The sequence below is a fragment of the Hetaerina americana genome, unplaced genomic scaffold (genome assembly GCF_022747635.1).
Source record: "Hetaerina americana unplaced genomic scaffold, ioHetAmer1.1.p SCAF_8, whole genome shotgun sequence".
Classification (NCBI taxonomy): domain Eukaryota; kingdom Metazoa; phylum Arthropoda; class Insecta; order Odonata; family Calopterygidae; genus Hetaerina; species Hetaerina americana.
This window is the reverse complement of record NW_027287427.1, coordinates 52,680,542-52,693,660: the sequence shown is the minus strand read 5'-3', so window position 1 is coordinate 52,693,660 and position 13,119 is coordinate 52,680,542. Positions and strand designations below refer to the sequence as shown.

The 13,119-nt window shown below is 36.9% G+C and overlaps 2 protein-coding genes across 3 annotated transcripts in view; one reads left to right on the top strand and one right to left on the bottom strand.

Moving 5' to 3' along the window:
• Positions 1–67: 67 nt before the first annotated feature.
• Hpf1 (Histone PARylation factor 1) lies at positions 68–12,996 on the top strand. 2 transcript variants are annotated; one of them, XM_071596715.1, is made up of 7 exons: positions 68–205; positions 294–603; positions 2,376–2,512; positions 2,589–2,737; positions 3,280–3,518; positions 6,150–6,403; positions 12,855–12,996. In XM_071596715.1, exons 1-7 carry the CDS (start codon positions 89–91, stop codon positions 12,903–12,905), a joined length of 1,257 nt encoding a protein of 418 aa, XP_071452816.1. In that variant the 5' UTR covers positions 68–88; the 3' UTR covers positions 12,906–12,996. The 2 variants fall into 2 exon arrangements, with proteins under 2 accessions (XP_071452816.1, XP_071452817.1); XM_071596716.1 differs by having other exon boundaries at positions 12,839–12,965.
• LOC139697856 (uncharacterized) overlaps positions 12,938–13,119 on the bottom strand; it is a 486,545-nt gene continuing 486,363 nt past the window's right edge. Inside the window, exon 18 of the mRNA XM_071596714.1 lies at positions 12,938–13,094. Within this exon, the coding sequence (XP_071452815.1) occupies positions 13,017–13,094 (78 nt within the window). The 3' untranslated portion in view covers positions 12,938–13,016. The remainder of the gene's footprint in view (positions 13,095–13,119) is intronic.

Below are 13,119 nucleotides of genomic sequence, written 5' to 3'. Positions count from 1 at the left end.
GGGAAATTGCAGTACTAGAAAAATAAGACTAACGAAATTATGCAAATGCGCGTGTAAAATGGCGGGTAAAGAAATAGTCGATGTTGGAATGGAATTGTCATATAAGGATGATCCTAGAATACCTTGCAAATACGGAGTAAAATGTTACCAGAAAAACAAGAGCCATCATGAAAAATATAAGCATCCCCCAAAGAGACAACCTGAGGTTGGTTTTTTTAGGAATCATGATTAAACATGTTTACCGTTCTTGACTACACATTTGTTCCTTGAATCATGGTGTATTTCGGTTTCAGAGAATAGAACGGAGCCACAAGTTAGATGAAAGTGATGATTTTCAGAATACTGTTAGTAGTTCTGATGTGGAAAAATCACCAATTTCGAAAAAAATCAAGTTGGACTGCTCGGAGGAAGAAATTTCGAAAACCCCCGATAGCCCTTCATCTGGTAATAAATCCTTAGACAGTGGCGTGGAAAGTCTTCTGCCACCATCTCCTGAAGATGTGCGAGAAAACATCAAACAGAAATTTCTTTGTGAGATGCCAGAAGACTTTTACCAGTTTTGGAAATTTTGTGAAAGTTTATCAGGCAGTAATAGCCCTGCAAGTGAGTAAAAGCTTTCGTTACTTCTGTAATATATTCAAACGATCAGGTAAAAGTACGTGACGATGTAGATATCCTGAAATTATATGAAACATGTTCCACTGATTTTCATGAATCTCTCTATGTGCTTAAATTTTTCAGATTGTCACCTTCAATTTTTCTTATTTCATAGAGTAAACTACGTCATTATACGTTCTTATGGTTGTCCAAGGAAATTCTGTAGTTGGACCAGCATCCATTCTACTGACTTTAAAATAACAATTGTTTTCCACCTCTAGTTGTGTTTTTTAGTGTTTGTGTTAGTGGTTTTTATGTTTTGATCCTATGCCTTCAACCTTCTCCCGTTCTCAGCAGTTTGTTCCCTAATTCTTCTCAATTTGATCTGTCGAATGCTTTTTCTGTATATATGGAGAAAACATCTACTTCCTGGTTTTATTCTATACTCCTCTCAGGAGTTCTTGCTGTGTTGTATCTCACATACCCCCGCCATTTCCAATCCCAGACTGACTTCCCCTATGTAATTATTGACCCTTTTCTTCATAATTTTGTTGATTACCCATCATTATTTCATGGGAGAAAAAAGTGTGATTGATTTACTCATGAGTTTACCATCATATACATCTGAGTGAATAACAGTCGATTTTGCACATCTACTTGTGGATCAGTCCATCGTGGATGATCATTTCAGGGGTAACTCGTCTTATTACCACCAGTACAGTTCTAGATATACGAGGGTCATCCGGAAAGTAGTACCCGTTCGTGCCGCATGAAGTGCTGACGACGCGAGTAGCCGCTGGACGAGGTCAGATAGCTTCAGTGGCTTGTCTGCCTTCTCTGAGCCAAGTTGCGTGACGCTAGCATTGCCTGTGTTGTTTCTGTGATTGTTTACAATGTTTAAAAAAATTGAGAACGCCGCCAGTTGTGAAGTGAGGGCAGTGATTAAATTCCTCAATGCAAGAAACGTTCGCCCATGTGATATTCATCGCCAATTAAAGGAGGTGTATGGAGACAATGTAATGGACGAGTCGTCTGTTCGGCGGTGGTGTCGCAACTTCAACATGGGGAGGGGGAACACACACGACGATGAGCGTTCGGGGAGACCGTCTGTCATTACAGACCAACTGGTGAGCTCAGTTGACGAATTCGTGAGGAACGATCGGCGCGTCACAATTGATGACATCTGTGAGCATTTTCCCAATGTTTCTCGAACAATTGTTCATGAAATTGTTAAACACCATCTGCATTATGCAAAAATTTGTGCAAGATGGGTCCCTCGCGTATCTCAATGAGCTGGCGGCGAAGGACTATGCAGCAGGAATACAGAAACTTGTCACACGTTATGACAAATGCCTTAATTTGCTTGGAGATTATGTTGAGAAGTAGTTTAAAGTATCCTCTTTCAAATAAAATTTTTTATGTTTGTTAATATTTACTTTTGTGTCTTTATTTCACGAACGGGTACTACTTTCCGGATGACCCTCGTACATGTAGAATGTGCAAGCCCATCCTCCAGGTAGGGCCTCTGCCAACCTGGAAAACAGGGAATTTTTCTCTTTGGGTAAAGATTGGAAATATGTCAGATGTTCTGAAAAAAATTGACTTGACAGCGAAGCTCTTTTCCTGTCCTTTTGAAGTGTGTTAGAGTGGTGCTATTAATTTTCACCTGTATATTTGTGTCCTTGGCAACCCTGAATATACTTAACCCTCCACTGGGAGACAATTTGCTGAGATGAAGTACAAAAGTAAAGGAGTCTAATAAAATTGGTTTCTTTCAGAGGCACTTCAGGATATTGGCTTATTGCTGGTAGGACCATATGATGTGCTCTCTGGTGAGCTGAAAAAGGTGAAATCTCGTGATAGCTCATCCTATCTAAGGCACTGGAGATATTACTTTGATCCACCAGAATTCCAGGTTATAATTTTGTTGGTGAATAATACTCTAATCTGTTTTGAAGTGTTTTTATGCATCATTACTGCATTTATTTCAGACTGTAATACAAGGAGATAACAAGAAGCAGTATCACATGGGATATTTCAGGGATGATCCCCAGGAAATGCCAGTTTTTGTTGCCTGCAACTCAGCTGCTGTTAGCTGTACTATATCTCCTTTGGCAGGAAATATTTTTGGAGCCGTCAAGTACTATTATATATTGCATTATTAATTTTTAGTCTAATTTGAATTGTGAACTTGGTGCTTCCTCAGTCATATGTGCAATCGGGTTCAGTCATGGCTCAATGCTATAAAGACCATTGGAAAAGTCATTGCACCTTGCTACCACACTATTTCTTGCCTTTTTTGCCTTAGTGAAGATTTGCTAGTAAATAGTAAACTAACTTAAAAATTTTTTGCGACTTTTTTCTTGTGTTTGTTGTTAAACTGTTCTAGTTCATCATGTAATTAAAAAAGTTGAATGGAAATTAAAGATATCAATTGAATGCAATGAAATATCATTTGCATCTTGATGACGATGCAAAAAGCATTGATGTTAGTCAAGATTTTTTGAAGGGTGTGATATTAGACATTAACTTGTTTTATCATTCAATAGTATTTACATTATATGGAGACATCTTGCATGCAGATGATATGGAAGTATATTATATATAGCTATAAGCTCATACGATAAATTTAGTATGGCATATATTTTCTTATTCTCTTCCATTTTGCTGTGATTTTTCCAGTGCTTACATGAATGGTATTATAAAATCAGGAGATCCATTTACCAAGATCAAAGTTCCTAAATATCAGAATTCTCTGAAGAAGTGGGCAGAAAAGGAAGGAATATCTCTTGATCCCAAAACTCGTGAGATGGCAGCCAGAACAAAGAAAGTTTTGGCAACAACATTCCACAATGCTGGAATTGTAGTACCTTATGACAAGAAGTCCCAGGTTGGCTATAGGGAACTTCTTGAGACTGACAGTAAGTTAAAAACTATTTCATATTTTCCATTCATCTGTGTATTAAAAGAAAGCTCCAGTCTGTATAATTTGTTGTTCTAATATTTTTACCATGTCTATTATGACAAGATTGTTGTATGCATGTATAATATGATGAGATTGGTAGGATTAAATTGTTATAATTGAAGGGGAAAAATTGATTCCTGTGTTACATGTCGCAAAAGACTATTTTAACAGTGACTACAGTTGTGAACTTAAGTCTTATGGGAAATATAAGGAAGAATCATACTTTTTGTGCGTGCCCCAAAATTTTTGCATTCCCTTTTGGTTATAGAAATTGGCATTATTATGTTCATTATGCACGATAGGTAAGAGTTAGTTGAATATTTTTCAGAGGTATCTCGATCCCTACTTGAGGTGCTTTGTGGAGGGCACTTTGGGTGAGTACGCCGTCCGTCGGATGGGACGTTAAACTGCGGACCCCTTGGCGCCTTTCGTAAAGAGTAGGCTAATGCCGACACTGGGTTTCTCTCCACCCTTCATCCTTTCCTGTCCATCCCCTATGGGGCAAATGACCTCAGTTATAGGTCGCCTCCCCTAAAAACTACTACTACTCAGAAAAGAAATTTTTCACTCAAGGTCATGAGTAGTTCATGATTCACATTGCTGTTTCTCTATTGCATATGTTAAGGATTGAATTTTAAGAACTGATTTATGTGTTTTATAATTTAGAGCTGTATTGTAAATTATATTTAAAATGTATATTCATCTTTGCCGATTTAAAGACCCATTCAGGCAATGCTATGAGTTAGGCTTAGTGTTAATTATATCAAATCATAAACTTAATAATAAGATTTTATTGAAAGGATGACAAAACTTATGAAAAGTCAATCACCAATGAAATGCATAGTTACTAAATAATTTCAAATAAAAAATGAAAATGCATAAATTTTTCAACATGATACTCATCAGAGTTTTTTCAAACATTATTCTCACTTTCTAGGGAATCGCTGAGAATCTACACATGCCACTTCGGTACCAATATTAAATGAATTAAATTTTTAATTTAAGTTGTAGTTCCTGACATTCATAAAAAATAAAAAGCCTATCACTCAAAGCATGATAAAATGTGGATTGTGACTTAATACTGTAACCATCACATTAACTAATGTCATTGAAAAAACATACTCAAAAAAACACCTTTTATGATGCTCCCTTTTAGGGTAGGGACTTATCAAGAAAAGGCTAGTATGCATAGGGTTTTGACTGGAAGCACTTACTCTTTCTAAATTTTTTTAATACTACACTACATACTATATACAATTTTTTTAATAATAGTCTACGTCAGTAGTTTTTTCATGCATCCTTAGATGGCATTCCACAACTGACCATTTATGCATTCTTGAATTCTCCCCAGCTATCCTTGATTTACTGTATCTGGTCCAAATTGACATGTGTAATGAAATTCTTTATCTTATCTGCACATTTCCCGAGAACATGTTGAAGTGCTAACAGATGGTCTGAATTTTTCCTCCCAGGCAAAACCATATTTCACTCTCCAGATTAGTTACCATGTTACTTTCCATGCTCAATCATTATTCACTTCATTGAGCCTTCCCATAGTATTCATATTTAAAAGACCAACTCTATCAATCCATTGTACTGTCCTTCATATACAGAAGTACAGTTCTTTCATTTTTCCAATCATATATTATGCATAAATGGAAAATGCCAGGTGACTCAGAAAGTTATTTTAGATTATAAAATGGTTAGTCACAGATTTAGGAACAGTGTGATCAATTGGCACAGTTTCCTGGGAGCGGATGCAGATTCTAATCACAATTATCTCAATTAGCTCATAATTTATGGTTGCCACTTCAGCCTCAAGTTGTAATTTAATTTCTGTCATTGAGTTGCTACGGTCTTTCAAACTACTTCAACTGAAGATGTTTACAAGGAAAACCATTCCCTGGTCAGTAGCTCATTCTAATCTCACTCTCCTATAGAATCCTCTGCTCAGACTATGAAAAATATAAGACCACCCACCTGAAATTTTAGGGCTTCCTCTGCCCGGCATAAGTTGATTAAAGTTCTTGATTAAAGTTCTTGATTAAAGTTCTTGATTAAAGTTATATAACCATCAGCAATTGCAGACTCATTCAAATTCACCTATTTTACATTGAATAATTTCGTTCAGTTTATCTGTTACACCATCTGGAACTCTTGAACTTGTTTTTGTATTTTAAAGTACTTAAATAATTTAAAATGCTTTAATTCAAAAAATATTTGAAAAATGTAGTTAGTTCTCCTGGGATTTGAATTCAGTGCCTTATAGTGAGGAACATTTGCAGTGGCTATTGAGACATCCTAACAGGAAGTCAATCTGAACAATTTCTCAAGTGCCAGGGCTTTTAATTTTCTTTTGGTGATTATTTTAAAACTGCTGGCAACTACTTAGGAATTCGAAGCACATGGTGAGATTAAACCTAGATGCCACTGTTGCCTGGGTAAATTTATTCATCCCCCTTGCATGACATTAACATTACTCCCAATCTATTTCTATCCAGTGCTGTAAATTAGGGTAAAATGTAACTGTAAAATGTGATTGCAATTTTTTAAATAAACAGTTTCAATTTAATTGCTTATTTTTCAGGTCAGATAAAGAAAATACTCTCCTCCATTACGAGCAGTGAGACTGAAGCTGAGAGAAAGAGTGCCTTTTCCAAGTTGCAACCAATTGTAACAGCTGCCAGCATAGCAAATGATGAATGTGATTTTGGTGCTAGCCTTGAATTGGGCCTTGATCTTTTTGCTTATGGTGGGGAAAGTTTGCATCCTACAGTCCTTCAGGTTTTGCAGTCTGCCTACAAACTCCTGAATCGCTCTGAATTTTCTGTAATATTAAAGGTATGTTAGTTGGCATATTTGTAATTAACATAAAATAAAGGGTGGGATAAAATATTTGTCATGTGAAATTAAGGATAAAAGCATATTGTTGTATTTAAGCCAATTTAAGATGCTAGTTTTTGTTTTTTTTTAATGGCAATAGACTACCACAAGTACTCTATGTATATTAAGCTGAAGCCTACTGGTGCCATCCGAGTTTTTTAATTCTACACTTTACTAAATTCACTGAAAAAGATGGAAGAGATGGTGATGAGGTGGGCGACTACGGTTTAGGCACGAGGAATGACCGCGGGGAGAAAGCAGTTGAGTTCTGCAGGAGACAGGGGTTAGTCATCACCAACACTTGGTTTAGACACCACAAAAGATGCAGGTATACATGGAAAATGCCAGGTGACTCAGGAAGATATCAGCTAGATTATATCCTGGTTAGACACAGGTTTAGGAATAGTGTGATAAATTCCCACAGCTTTCCGGGAGCGGATGCGGACTCAGACCACAATTTAGTTGTTATGAAATGTAGCGTACGTTTCAAAAAGATAAGGCAGGGGCGGCGAGTTAGAAAATGGAATGTAGAAGCATTAAATGGGTTGAAAAGGAAGGAATACAAACAGGCGGTAGAGAAAATAATGGAGGATGGTAAAGGGCCTATTACTATCGAAGAAAAATGGGAAATGATCAAAAAAGGGTTGTCTAAAGCCGCAAAAGACACTATTGGAACCGTTAATGCTAAAAGGACTAGGAAACCATGGATTACGGATGAGATGATTACAAAGATGGATGAGCGGCGAAAATGGAAGAATATAAATACAGAATTAGGCAAAATGAAGTACAAAGAATTGAACAATAAATTGAGGCGGGCAACAAATAGGGCAAAAGACGCATGGTGGAAGACGCAGTGCGAGGATATGGAAAGTCTCCAGAGGAAGGGTGAAATCGGTGCGCTGTACACCAAAGTTAAATCGTTATCGGGAAGTAAGAAAGGAAGAGCTATGCTAATAGTTAGAGATAAGGCGGGTAAGGTAATAGTTGACTCAGGAAAGATCCAAGAGAGATGGAAGGAGTATATAGAAGAACTGTATAGTAAAGAACTCAGACCAACACAGTTAGACATTGAAAAAGAAAATGACGTAGAGGAAGACAGCTTAGGTCCAGGCATACTAGACAATGAGATAGAAAGGGCATTAAGGGAGATGAAACTAAATAAGGCCGTGGGGGTAGATAACATTCCCGTGGAACTTTTAAAATGCTTAGGAAAATGTGGGAGGAAGAGGCTATATGGGCTGATCCGTAGCATTTATGAGGGAATCTGGCCGGAAGACTTTGTGAGAGCAGTTTTAGTTCCGATTCCAAAAAAGGTAAAGGCCACGTCATGTGAGGACTATAGGACAATTAGTTTGATATCCCACGCAGCTAAAGTTGTTCTCAGGATCATAAACAAATGGATAGAGAGTAGGGCAAATGATTACTTAGGGGATGATCAGTTTGGGTTTAGGAAGGGGAGAGGTACGCGTGATGCCATTGCAGTAATGAGATTATTAATCGAGAGGAATATAGAACACAACCAGGAGGTATTTGCCTGTTTCGTAGATTTCGAAAAAGCGTTTGATAGAGTGAATTGGGAAAAACTAATGAGTATATTGCAGAAAATAGGAATAGATTGGAGGGAAAGGAGGCTAATCCGCAACCTGTACATGTCTCAGACTGCTCAGGTGAGGGTGGGAAACGGGGAGTCAGGATGGGCAGTGTTAGGAAGGGGTGTAAGGCAGGGTTGCCCATTATCACCGTTGCTGTTCAACCTGTATGCAGAGGAAATGATCAAAGAGGCATGGGAAGAACTCGAGGTAGGAATGAAAGTGGGCGGGGAATTCGTAAAATCAGTTAGGTTTGCTGATGACCAAGCTTTAGTTTGTCAGTCAGCCAAGGGGCTGCAAGCATTGCTGAGTGAATTGGAAATTCAGTGCGACAGGTATGGGATGAGAATCAACATTAATAAAACAAAGGTTATGTGATTTTCTAGAAAGAAAAAGGGCAAGCTTAACATTAAAATAGGAGGGCAAAAACTAGAGCAGGTAGAACAGTTTACGTATCTCGGTAGTGTTTTGGACCAACCCGGTCAAAGTAGTAGGGACGTAAGGAGAAGAATTGCGCTAGGCAAAGAGGCTTTCACGAGGAGGAGGGAGTTGATGACGGGGACTTTGAGTAAGGATGTTAAGAAAAGACTCGTAAAAACTTTGATATGGAGCGTAGCTATGTACGGCGCGGAAACGTGGTCATTGAAGCAGGAGGATAGACGTAGACTGGAGGCTTTTGAAATGTGGGTGTGGAGAAGAATGGAGAAGGTGAAATGGACAGAGAAGAAAACAAATGAGGAAGTACTTGGTATGGTGGGCGAAGAGAGGGGTTTGTTGGGAGCAATCCTATGGAGGCAGGAAAAGTGGATGAAGGGGGTGTTGACCGGCAGTGGGATGTTGAAGACTGTGATAGAGGGTAGAATGTTGGGCAAAAGAGGAAAGGGAAGAAACAGGATAGGGATGTTGGACGGGATGAAGGGCGGAAGAAAGTACTCAGAGATGAAGAGGGACCTGGTGTAGAGTAGAATTTAGGGTTGTGTTTTGTTAGTAGTCACAAAATATTTGTTTGGTAGTTGTGTCCATCGAAAAACCTACCTTAACCGGTAGATTACCTTAAAAAAATGTAGCCTTCAGGTGTGCAAAGTCATTTACTTGCAATAAACTTTTGATTATCCGCGTGCAGATTATCTGTGCCATTCTCTTTTGCCAAAATCCCAAAATATTGATAAATATATAATTGTAGGGATAATTAAATGCTTAAAAACTTTGATATACTTCTGAAAAAAAATATAAGTATGAAATTCATGGGCGCTCCTAAAAGTTTTCAATTTTCACAAAATCAAAAGTTGTCAAGCGTTTTTAGTGTTTTAATGATAGCATTTTTGTACTATGAATACATTTTCATTATCATTTCCCTCGCATTCACTTGCCCTGATAATTCCATGTTCATCTTTAGGTCATGCAAATGCATAGTTTTACTATGTAACAAACTCATTAACGATCTACGCTGCATTATTTTAATCAGTGTATCATTTGATGAGTATGAAATCACATCAGTGATCCTTTGTCAATATTTGCCCTTTGCCATTCATTTGTTTATTCCTGACAAGATGATTGGTTTTGCTTTCTAAGGAAAATACGTTCTCCTTTCACTTGATATTTATGTGTTCTTGTAAAACTAAAATTTCGCTGTTGTAAAAGTGTCTGAAAAACAGAAAAAATGTATTTTAGAGTGCAAAAACACTTGTATTAATGACAAGGTATGAAAAGGAAGTCTCCGGACAATTGAGAGTTTGCTGCTTATGTTTCCATCCTTTGATCTGACATCATTTAGGCCCCTTTGTCAAATTCTTAATTCCTAATTTGGAAAATATTCCACCCAGCAAATTGACAGTACGGTGCAGATTATTGAGCATTACTCACTATGCATATTACCTTGATCAAAAAGTTCCCGGAATAACCACCGTGTGGCGCTCCCATCGTTCCGATTTGAGTTCTGTTTTTTTTGTTAAATTGGTACATCTGTTGTTGATATTCCCTTTAAATCTTAGTGTCATAACTTGACATTTGCAAAAGTTACGTAGCCAAGAGTACATCTATCTCTGTGTGTGTTGGCAATTTTTTACAATTGCAGAAATGGATTTAAATTTGCAACAACGAACTTGTATTAAATTTTGCGTAAAAAACGGATTTAGTGGCGCACGGACGTTGGAAATGTTGGAAAAGTGTTTCGGCAACGATTCTCTAAAAAAAACGGTCGTTTACCAGTGGCACGAGCGGTTCAGAAGTGGTCGTGAGTCAATCGAAGATGATGAACGCAGTGGCAGACCATCGACATCGAAAGTCGGTGAAAAAATTGATAAAGTAAAAGAAATGTTGGTCAATAACCGCAAATTAACCATCAGAGAAATAGCGGAGGACTTGAACATTGCCTATGGATCCGCCCAAGACATTGTGGTTAATGATTTGGGTTTCCGTCGTGTAGCAGCAAAGTTGGTGCCAAAAGACCTCAATTTCATGCAAAAAAGAGACCGTGTTGACGTCGGAAAAGACATGATTTGCGAGGCTGAATCCGATCCCACATTCATCAAAAGGATCATTACTGGAGACGAGACGTGGGTTTATGAGTACGACACGCAATTCAGACATCAGGCAAGTGAATGGCGTTCACCAAATGAGCCGAGACCAAAAAAACCACGTCGTTTTCAGTCAAAAAAGAAGGCAATGCTGACGGTTTTCATGGATTACAACGGTGTAGTGCATCATGAATTTTTGCCAGACAGTAAACAAAGAGTATTATTTGGGCGTTATGAGACGTTTGCGTGAAGCAATTCGCCGAAAGAGACCAGAAATGTGGGCAGAAAACTCGTGGATTTTGCACCATGATAACGCACCGTCGCACAGTGCTATCATTATTCGTAATTTTTTGACGAAAAATGCAACAAATACCATCCAACAGCCACCGAATTCACCTGATTTGGCTCCCTGTGACTTCTTTCTGTTCAATCGAGTTAAAAAACCATTACGGGGAACGCGTTTTAGCAGCCGAGAGGAAGTAATGGAAAAATCGCAGGAAGCACTGATGGACATACCGAAAACCGAATATAAAAAATGTTTCGAGGATTGGATCAAGCGCTGGCATAAGTGTGTTGCAGTCGATGGGGATTGCTTTGAAGGGGACAATATAGATTTAGATGAATAAACTTGTATTTTTAATTTTCTGAATAAATTCCGGGAAATTTTTGATCAAGGTAGTATATCTGAGTAACAACAGAACATTGGTAAATATTACCAGTGTTTTTACTCAGATATCATTTAAATGTTAAGATATCATTTTGTCTCCAATTATTAAACTTGAGGAGTGTATTACACACTTCAAGTGGTAACTATGTCTATTGATTTACATGAACTGGCCAGATTAGTCAGTTTGGTAATGCACTCACCTGCCAACCCAAAGGTCGTGGGTTCGAGTCCTGCCTCAGGGATGGGTGTTGTTTCATATCTTGTGGTTTCATCCCTGGGAAACCCATTACCCAAGCCATAGGCTTCCTGAGATCCCAAGAGATGCACAGACTACCAGAGGCATCCCGAGAGCAAAATATATAACATTTGATTCTCTTCAGATGTGCTTGTATATAATTTTTTCTATGTTGAATTTCCTTACAACTGTGGATAAGCCTGGGCATTTTGTGTATGATTTTTCAATCCTCTATCTAATTTAGGGAAATAAGCAAGCATTAATTAAGTATTGGCAATTACTACATATGTATTACGAAACTACTTAGCTTCACATGAACCAGTGCTTGAATTTACAATTAATGAATTTTTGTAATTTTTTAACTAATATAATGTTTTATAGTCTCTATTGGTTCAATATAAATCATTTCAGTAAAAACCTCAAAATAATGTTTTTGTGCCTCAAGTTGATGTACAATCTCATCCCTCCCCTGAACTAATCATATCAATTTTAATCATATTAATTGTTTTTATATTTTTTTGTCTACATATTTTTGGGGCTATATGTCTTCATCAATATTAGGTTTAATATTGAATTAGCTATAAAGACATTTTAATCAATTTTGAAATGATCATGAGAGAAATAAGTTGGTGGACTTTGAACTGTGCAAGATGTCTTATTTTTTTTAAAAATTGCATAAGGTAATACTATATCTGCTGTTCGGGCTTAGACAATCATATAATTTCATATTATATATTGAGTTATTACAATTTTTAAATATTGAAAGCTTTTAAACATGAAAATACAGAAGCTGGAAATTATATGGAAAGTATATGTGAAAATAAGACACGTCCGATGAAAGGAAAATTCACATTTCAAATTTGACTTCAAGATAAAAAAAAGCAATTTATAAACAGAAGCTATGGACTAAGATTTTAACATTATATGTTCTTTCCTTGGGTACAAAAAATTGTCTGATCCCATCTTGGGAGATGCCTTGCTATGAAATTGACAATATCATGGAGTTGTAAAATTTCCACCTTCTTTCCTTTTGCATTGCCTTTTCTTTCTTTCCCAATGCATTGGAAGCTATTCACCGAGACTCTAATGAAAATTAGTTTTTCAATGGAGTGATTGTAATTGAAATGTAAAATGTTGAAGACTGGCGTTGAAGACTGACAATTTTAATTTAGTTTGAATATCTACCAGAAACTTAAAAAGATTGTTAGAAATTTAAACTGAGTTTAGAGTGCTTGAGATTTGCTCCAATATTTCAAAGGTATGCGTGGGAGCATTATTAAGTATGATTTGTCACAGTATGAACTTTTTCTATACACTAAACATGTTAATTTAGAATTTGATTTGAATAGATATTTAATAAGATTTAATATTGATTACATTGTTCAGTTTTCTTTCATTCCAGGCTCATCTCCAAGATAGAAAAAAGGGAGTGAACTTAAGCATCGTTCAGTGAACATCTTTTATTATTTTATATGTTGTTGTGATTTCATTTTTCAATCCTCATTATTGTATAAATTCTCAAATGAAGATTGTCATCAATAAATTGAATTTTTTCTACCATGAATCAATTTGATTTGTTGGTCTTTTTGGATTTCTGCAGTTTTTGTTCCTCTCTGATGACTTCTGCCAGTATTCTGAAAGCCTGAAAAGAAAAATGAACGAATATT

Coding starts and splice junctions, on each gene's coding strand:
- Hpf1 (XM_071596715.1), top strand. CDS start 89: ATGGAATTGTCATATAAGGATGATCCTAGAATACCTTGCAAATACGGA. Junction 604..2,375: donor AGGCAGTAATAGCCCTGCAA/GTGAGTAAAAGC, acceptor GGTTTCTTTCAG/AGGCACTTCAGGATATTGGC. Junction 6,404..12,854: donor AATTTTCTGTAATATTAAAG/GTATGTTAGTTG, acceptor CTTTCATTCCAG/GCTCATCTCCAAGATAGAAA.